We start from the raw sequence: 9308 nt of genomic DNA on the forward strand, positions 1-9308 counted from the left end.
GCAAGGTACACTGGCAGCCTTCAAAAATATCTGCAAAAATCACCTTCTGAGTAAGTGGAAACTTCATGAAATTAGCTGAATTACTTCAAGCATGTATAAAAATCTCCAGCAAAATCAGAACTAAAAACTTCATTATTTACTCTGGGTTTTCACACAAAACCATGGTAATGAGGACACTTTTATACCTTGCTTAAAAAACATTACCAGAGGCCCTCCCTGGTGGCTCAGTGGGTTAGAACATAGCACAAAGAAGCTTAAGCCACTTCCGCATGAGTTTGATCCCTGACTACCCCAGAGGTGACCACATGGCGAGGCAGACCTCTCCTGACCAGCCTGCTGCTCCCCTGCTCCATCTGCCTGTTCTGCTCCCCACTCTGTCTCTGGTGAATCCTCTCACCCTCTCTGGCCTGTACCCCAGTTCTGTACGAATAAATAAATCTTAAAAAAAAAAAATTACCAGAAAGTTACCAACTCCCCCTTTCTAACTGTAATGAGGCTAAGAAATATTTTTGTTAGAGGAGGCTGAGGTCTACTTTAGGCCTAGACAATGTGTACCTGCACAAATTTGGGATTCCTGACTCACCTTTCAATTGTCCTATCTTGATTCACCTATACAGTTTGCCTTTATAATGCAGGCCCCTGACTGCTAGTCTCCCAGTAAATGTCCCCAAATAGTTGTATTAGGAAAGTAAAGGCCGATGTGGAATGAATCCACCCAAGAGCTTGCAGACAAGTTTTGGGCATGAGTGCTCCGTGGTTGTTTCCTTTAACCTAGTTGTCTATCAACTTCTTTTCTAAATAAGTAGGTCCTTATAACTGCTAATACCTTCGTTACTAGAACCTAGTTACTAGAACCTATTCGTGACATTAAGTAGGGGTTATTGTATTTCTTTGTAAAGTCCTTTTCTGTTCACTGCTGAAAACTTTGGATTCAGAGGAAGTCAAAAAAAAAAAAAAAAAGAAAAGCAACAACTCTTTAGAAACATAATTAGCACCGCTTTGAGAACAAACTAATTCTAGTTAACCAAATTATTAAATGTTTATTAATCTTTTTAAAAAAATCACTGCTTCCACATCTGAGGACAGGAAGAAATCTATTTTGGGAAAGGAGAAAACCTCAGCTAAGTGCTTAAAACAGAAACTACCTAAAAACATAATGGTAGGGCCTCCCTGGTGGATCAAGGGGTTAAGTAGCAGCACTATTATTTATTTATTTATGCATATAGAACTGGGATGCAGACCAAGAGATGGCGGGTGGAGAGAGTGTGAGGATTCACCAGCGACATAGCAGGGTACACAACATGCTGATTTTAAGTTTTAGCACTATGAAGCCAGGGAGCTGAACCACATGGTGCAGTAAGACCTCTGTCCTGTCTCGCCCACTGCTTCCCCTCAGCAGAGTTATCTCAAATCTGCCTGTTGTCTGTGGTGAGTCCCTTCACCAACCCCATCTCACACCTCTGATCTTATATGCAGAAATAAATACATCTTATTTAAAAAAAAAAAAAAAAAGACAGCCAAAGCAAAACCCTCTACTTAGAGCTGAATTTCATTTCATTTCATCATTAAGAATTTACGTAAGGAATGGGATCAAAAACAATGGGGGGAGGGAAATGCATTGGACTATGGTGATGGCACAAGAGTGATTTGGTGATGGGAAACCCACGGGGATTAAACTGAGATGAAAAAGGGTACAAAATAATGTAAAAATAAACTATTATTTAAAAAAAAAAAGCTACAAGAGCAAACAGGCAACAAAAGAGGGGGAGGTGAGGGGGGGGAGGAGGCGCAGAGGAGGTATGAGGAGGAAGTAAAGAACAAAGAAAACACAAACCAACTCTAGGGACTGCCTGTTGGCAAACAGCCATATTGCCATTTGGGCCTAATTTTAGGCGCCTTCACAGGTCGTTTATCAACTTGCACGCAGCATGGTCCAACCTGCAAGTTTGGGGGTGTACGAGTTCCCCCTTTCAGTAGAAAAGCAGAATACCCGGTCCCCGACCCCCACGGAAGGCAGTACTAAGTGTATGAGCTCAGTCCCAAGTGCTAGTCCCACAGCTCAGGGAAACGCACCGCGCGCGAGGACGTTACTCCGTTACTCTCCCAGCGGTCAGAGCCTCGACTTGGCCACCCAAGGTCCCGCGGCTAACAGAGCCTAACTCTTCGCGACGGCAATGGGTACTTCTGGAGAAGCCCCGACCGATCGCGGCCTCTTGGCGGGACACGGGGGCTAGACGGGCGAGCCACCGCGGGTTCCCGGGAGGGGCGAGCCAGCAGCTGACATTTTTTGTTTGTTCTGGAAAAGACGGTGGACTAAACGGCGATAGGCTTAGGCTTTTCCGCCCGCTGAAAGTCAGCGAGAAAAACAGCGCGCAGGGAGCAAAAGCATACAGCCTACGCCAGTCTCGTTTAGGGTTAGGGCAAAGATGGCCGCCGCTGCTCCCGGGCCCACCCACCACGACCCGCTGCGGAGGTCGACCGCGGCTCCTTTTAAAGGGAGAGATCGCCGCCCGCGCCCATTGGCTGCGCACCTACAACCACAGGTCTCGCGATATCTGACCTAAAAGCTTTTTTTTCTGGTTACGTTTTTCTGCCTGGGGCACAGTGTCTGCACCGCCGCCAAGTTCCTGAGGGAAAACTTTCACTTTCCTTGTACTTTCCAGTGAAAACCGAGAGCTTGTAAACTTCGTTTTTTGTCCCCGAAAGACCAATTCCAGTGCTCTTACCTACATTTTTTAAAAAAAAAGAGTTTGTAGAAAAATTTTCGGCTGTGAATACAAAACAGTGATTCTTCACTCTTAACCACAGTTGATTAAGGAAATTCAAATGAATGCTGGAAAGCACCAACTAAACTAGAATCTTGGCTCTGCTCGCAGGAATGCTCTGATTTTTCTACTCTTCCTCTTGTTAGAATGCCTTTCCTTCAACTTTTCTTCAGAGGATGACTTTTTCATTCTTAGTCCTACCTGTAAATGCTGAACCCCCCACCCCTTTTATCAGGAAATCTAACCTTTTCAATCATGAATCTGAATGTTGTCATGATTAGCTTAAAAAGTAAAGGTCCATCCGTAAGTAGTTTTTATAATAGTTGGTGTAATGATGTTTTACATATAACTGATCTAAAAGTTGGACTTGTATTGAGTGAAACTCCGCGGAGTTGCCCCTTACTGGTCCCACAATCTAACGGTAAAATATTGGAGGTTGGGAGTGGACTGGGAAAATAAAACAAAGCGGAATTTTTACATTTTATTACCTTTCCCTGTATTAGCTGAAAAGGATCCCTGTAATTAGTGGGAGAGGGTAGAATATAGAGTATAGAATATTCCAGGTTGGTTGTCAGGTTAACCGCACAAGACACCAGTTAAGGATCTGGTGCCCATGTGGCTCAGCAAGCTACATCTGATTGCTTTAAATTTAAATCTTTTCTTTAAATGTAAACTTAATTTATAAAATAGGAGTGCTATTTATCTTGCTCATCTCTCTGGGATGTCCAAGCTTAAATTAGATACATTTAGCCCTATTTAAGAAAAAGTCATTCCAAATTCTGGAGTGAGGTTTGGGGTTATTTCTACCATCCTTGTGAGTTTAGCGAGTTCTGCATCAAACTACTCTCAGATAATTTTCTACACCTTACCAAGTCTTGCTTACAATTATTAAAATAGGAGACACATGTTAAGGAATGAAAGGTACTTCTTCAAATGAAATGCTTAACTCAGGCCAGTTGCCGCCTGCTTGCACATGCCAATGATTTTTACACCTTGCAGTCTTTGCCTACTAGTCCCTCTGCCAGAGATGTACTTCTGGTACGTTCTGTATATCTACATATCTAATGGAGTATAGCAAAGGCATCAGAGGGGAACAGAGATGAAAAGGAAAAGCCCACACTTCCTGTCTTCTAAAAACACTTCTAGTAAGAAAGACAAGCAAATCAAGTCTGTACAAATACAGTGGTTGGTTGATAGAAGTACAAATAACATAATGTATGGGAAGACTCAATTTTGTCTCCATGGAGAAAGCAGTATATGAAATATGAGCTGGACCTATATATTTCTAATTCCATAAGCAAAAACAAACTATATTTTAAAAATATCTTTAGGAACATTATCTCATTTGAACTTCACAATGACTCAAATAGAGACTAGCAACCCTACTTTATGAAGACATTGTCAAACTGCTTGTGCAATATCTTAGATCAGGTAACTGGGCCTGTACCTAAACCCACATATGCTCTCCCTAAATTCAGAAGGAAGGTACTCTCTCAGGCTGATTCTAGCTGTCCCTGAAACTCTGGCCCAAATCTACCAAAAATTCTTCTTTGAGCCCCTGTAGAATATTTTCCTTTGAACTCTAAGCATTTTATACTTCCCTTAGTGCATAAAATCACTCTCTACCTGTGTCCTTATAATTTATGTATGAATTTCAACTCAGACTCCTGGCTTCCTAAGGATAGGATCTGGTTTAGCACTGATCACTCTTAACACCATGCTTTGCAAATAGCAGATACTAATAGCATTGACTTATGTCGATATTGCCATCATTCTCTCAAACACTCAAATCATCTCAGACTCTTCTTTCCTCTTTAGTCATCCAAGCAGTCACCAAGACTTGTCATTTTTTCATAATTTTTTGGGTTCCTATTGCTTATAAACTTGGAAATAAAATTTCACCACTTTATAATGATTTTTTAAAACTGCTCACTAAATCCCCAGGGCCAGTCCAATTTATCTTCCAAACTACAGCCACATTTAAGTTAATTTAACTTCCTATACTCCCTGCTTTTAAATTTTTGTTTTCCTTTGCTTATGGGACAGTTAACACTAAGACATCTAGTCCCTTATCTTAATTTACCTTCCCAGTCAAAGCTCTGAATCTGTTCCATTTGAGCTTTGTCATTGTAATAAAACCAGCCTACTAAATATGCCTTGAATATACTTTACTCATTCTCATCTCTAGCCCCTTACTCATTTCCTTTATGCTGTTCTAGATATTTTCCCTCTTTCTCCTCCTCCTACCCATCCTAATGATACCCCTTCCATGATGGCATTATCTTTGCTATGAAATTTCTCCTCTTCATAGCAACCTTCTTTCTTTAAAATTGGCAGTCAGCACTTATCTTGTTGTACCACAAATTGTCCTCTCTCCAAACGAAATGTAAGATGTCCAAGATCAAGAAAAATGTTTCCTCGAGCATTTACTTTGACTCAACAAGCATCTTGTTTGACTGCCTCATCACTATTTCCCCCCAGTATAGAAATGCAGCTGAGACATGAACTTTCCAGTAATTGAAATATTTCTTGTTCTCCCAGAAACATAATATCCAACGTTTTCTGTCACGTATGCTCAAAACGTTTTCTTCTAACCACTGATCTGTTTTCTGTTTTCAGAAGCATCTTTGGTGTACTATATTGGGTCCAACTTCTTTAAATTCCGCAGCAGTGATCCACATGTCCTGGAAGGCAGACAAGGATGCAAGAATAGAACCTCCCATCCATACCAGTATTTTTCTTTCAGGAAGAGCTATAACTTGCACAGGGGTATTGGCAGGTACCAACTTTGCTACATCTTTAACTAGCCTCTTGTCTAAACCAGGGAAAGAAGTTGATCCCCCAGCAAGAACAATATTGGAGAAGAAGGCATTCCTCAGATCTGTATCACACTTCATTATGCTGTTGAAGCACATCTTATCAATACCAGGAGAACTAAGGTTCATGAGACTAGGAGTGAAAAGGGCCTCTGGACAGCGAAAGAGCTGGTCATGGAGCGTGATCATCTTCCCATCAGGTAATTGGTAGACTTTTTCTATAGAGTCACGTGTCTTGGCCATCTCCTCTTCATAGTTCATTGCTACATAACAAAAGGTTTCCTTGATGTCTGCAACAACCTTTCTGTCCTCAGAACTGAACAGCATGATGCCATGGTCCTTCATCAGCTTCATAAGGTAGTTGGTGAGGTCAAGGCCTGCCAGATCTAGCTGCTGTACACCATGAGGCAGACAGTACCCCTCAAAGATGGGTACACTCTGAGTAATGCCAGCACCTGAATTCAGCACAAAGCCAGTTGTAAAGCCAGCAGCAAAGAGAGCCAGCACCCCCTGGATGGACATGTAGAAGGCAGGAACTTCCAGGCGCTCAAAAAACACTTCGATGATTTGTTGCCGATTGGCCAAAGGATTCAGTGCTGGTTCGGTAATCAGAACTGGGCGTTCACAGGGCTTTACTTTCAGGTTATAATCATATATGTGCTTCCACATGCTTTCCATGTCCGCCCAGGAATTAATGAGACCACGCTCCACTGGGTAGCTGTAAGAACAGCAATAAGATAAATGGCAGCTTTTAATTTTATCACAGTTTTTACTCTCATCAAACCTGTGTTAATTCCCACATCTATTACCAGTTTCCCTTTCTGGGCAGTGATTGCTAAGAGCTTTCAGCAGATAATTGTCAGCAAAAGTTAGCACAACTACCTTCCGCTGCAATTTTTGTTGCTTCCCATTTTTTCCGTCCTTTGGAAGACTTTTGAAACCAAAAAGAAATTGGGAATTTCTCACTGTAATTTTAATATCAGTTAATTGAAGAAAATAACCCAAATGTCAAAGAGACCATGAATTAAATAACATTCTTAAACTTGACTTTTTGTTAGCGATGTTAGCAATAACTTTAGACGTGGTAAGACATTTGTGCAGAAACAGCAAGTAATGATCACTTGAGATGTCTGGTACCCTCCCAGACTTGTAGCCCATGCGTCTGCCATGAGGCCGGCTGGCTGAGACTTCCCGACCCTTTCTCTCACCCTCGCGCCCCTCATCTGGGCTCTCCCTGCGGGTTCTCGACGCCGGTGCAGCCTTTCTGCTGGGAGAAGGCGGTACCTGATGGACAATGAGCTTCTTCGACGTTGCGCTTGGTCACCCACGCACGTTTCCAGCGACTTCTCCGCAGACCAGGTGTGACTTTTGGAGCGGCCAATGATGTTCGGGTAGATAAATTGGGGCTCGCGCGACCCAGCCAGGCCTGCCTTGAGCACCCCGGAGCCGTTGTCGATCACCACCGGTAGCTGATAGCTGCTCATGCTGCCGCCGCGTCCTGTCGCCCGGCCCAGCCGGCTGCTGCGGGTGCGGGCTACGCCTGGCGAGCGGAAAGTGCGCGACGGGCGCTGACCCCAGTGATGCGCAGGAGACAGGGGGCACGGAACGCCGCGTCACAGAGGCCGAGCCCGACTGGTGTGGCTGGAGCCGGGCTGGTCAGCGCCTGAGACCTGTAGGGTACCGGGTCCACTCCGAACGCGTTGGCGTCTCTCGAGGATTAGGTGACTGCCCACCCACTGGAATATCGGAATATCAATGTCAGGAAAACCGGACTCTGCCCCCCAAAATACAAATCTCAACCTTCACAAATGGCTTTATCCAACACCTCATGAAAAATCAAAACAAGTCCAGCAAATCTGTAGAATTGATTCTACTAGAGGGCGAAGATGGAAGCTGGGTAGCAAAGGACCGAGTGGCCCAGGATGGAGGACAATGGGTGTTTTGGTTGTGTGTGGGGTGTGAACCGATACCAACAAAACATATACAGTAAACCAATGTTAACTAAATTAAAAAATAAGTCTTATTTTCCAAACCCATTGAATTCAGATTAGTAAGTGTTGGCCCAGGGACCTGTAGGCAACTCTAGAATGTGCCTTGGAAACTTGGAAAAGTAGAGCGATTTGGAAGGGGAGAGTTGTCACAGGAGGTAGATGTATTTCTGAAACGTCCCCAATTTCTAAAAGAAGGGAAGAAATAGTAGATTTTATATGAAATTTTATTTAAAAAAAATAGAAGTTCCTTTTATTGTTTCTAAATACTGACCAAATTTTTTGCTCTGTGTGTGGGTGTGTTTTCCCCCTGTGGTAATCAGTAAAATGTAGTCAAGCCCAAAGTGGTAGAATCTTACTTGTTTAGCAATCTCATCGTATTAGCCCACGGTGTAATATGGAAGTTCATTGTTATCCCCCCAAATTTCTGGGGTTTTAGACCTAACATGTGTCTGCTTATTTGCAGGTTATAGTAAGTTCAAGCTTAGGATATTTTAAATATATTGCGCATCCAAAGGTGTATCGTAATGTCTGATAATTTTACCTCCTCAATTTTGCACACCCAGTGGAGGATTTTAAAACAAGTGCGCAGTTAGAATCTGTATACAGAAGCAAGGGAGAAAATTCTAAGCAATTTACACTTTCCTCCAGCAGAGGCTGAGAGAGTCACTCTTCTCATCTTGCACGGTGCTTGGGAGCAGGATTCTGGGACCCACGAACCAACTGCCCTTTTTGCGGAAAGCCGTTCAACTCGCCCTGGACTCCCACTGGCACCCAGCGGAGGAAAAGCCGGGCGAATAAAACACTTTCTTACAAAAATCCAAGGGTAACAAAAGGAAATGCAACTAACGGATGCCTACAGTGGTACATGGGGCTCTTTGACAGGTAGTGCTAAAAGATTCCAATTTTTAAAATAACTTTGGTACACTCAGACATAGTCATTGCTCCCTTTCCTCGTACCGTTAAAATATACATCAATGCTAATCTCAGGAAGGACCTACATGCTATTACATAGACATCAGGGACTTTCTCAACAGCATCTACCGCCACGGTTTCCGTAGTGTAGTGGTTATCACGTTCGCCTAACACGCGAAAGGTCCCCGGTTCGAAACCGGGCGGAAACAAGTTTTCTTAGCCCTTCTAAAGAAATGATCCAAGAATTAAAATCTTGAAAGTCACACTTAAATTGTTAGTGTAACTTTTCCTTCTTCTAAAGGGCCGACTTGATATCATAACCTTAAAAAACACAGCTTTGTAACCTTTCAGGACCTTAAGAATCCGAACTTTATTTATTCACCAGATGTTTGTATTACTGACTTGGCTTGCTAACAGGAAGATGTGTTCCCAATTAAAAAAAGTTTTAATTCAACTCACAACGCTGTATAGCCTAGAAGGAAGACCTAAGAGATTATAAATTGTGACTCCTGTACGCTTTTCCACTTGTTTCACCTTGAGATGGGAGATTCTGTAAATGCTAGGAAATCATGTTTTATTCTTACTCTATATACTTAGCGTCCTATTGTACATCTAGCAGGAACTTATATTTCTGAATAAACTAAAGAAAAATGTTCCTACAAGAGTAAACGTGGAATCAGAAAAAATATATGTACTCAGATGAAATCAAGAAAGAACAGTCTCAAACTTGTCAATTTATCTGTTGTAGTTTTATTTATGAACATAATTCTTACCTCGAGCAAACATAATTGAAGTGGGAAAACTTCAGGGAGAATTTCAGAAAA

General features: G+C 42.5%; 1 protein-coding gene and 1 non-coding gene across 2 annotated transcripts; one reads left to right on the forward strand and one right to left on the reverse strand.

Annotated features, from left to right (window-relative positions):
- Positions 1-5241: 5241 nt before the first annotated feature.
- On the reverse strand, positions 5242-7065 carry ACTRT3 (actin-related protein T3). Its single transcript, XM_004674944.2, has 2 exons — positions 6866-7065; positions 5242-6299 (listed from the first exon to the last, which is right to left on the reverse strand). The coding sequence occupies exons 1-2, from the start codon at positions 7063-7065 to the stop codon at positions 5381-5383; spliced, it is 1119 nt and encodes a 372-aa protein (XP_004675001.1). The 3' UTR covers positions 5242-5380.
- Positions 7066-8620: 1555 nt separating this feature from the next.
- On the forward strand, positions 8621-8693 carry TRNAV-AAC. Its single transcript has one exon. It is a non-coding gene; the product is annotated as a tRNA-Val (tRNA).
- Positions 8694-9308: the final 615 nt, after the last annotated feature.

The sequence above is a fragment of the Condylura cristata genome, unplaced genomic scaffold (genome assembly GCF_000260355.1).
Source record: "Condylura cristata isolate star-nosed mole 26May11 unplaced genomic scaffold, ConCri1.0 scaffold00003, whole genome shotgun sequence".
NCBI lineage: Eukaryota > Metazoa > Chordata > Mammalia > Eulipotyphla > Talpidae > Condylura > Condylura cristata.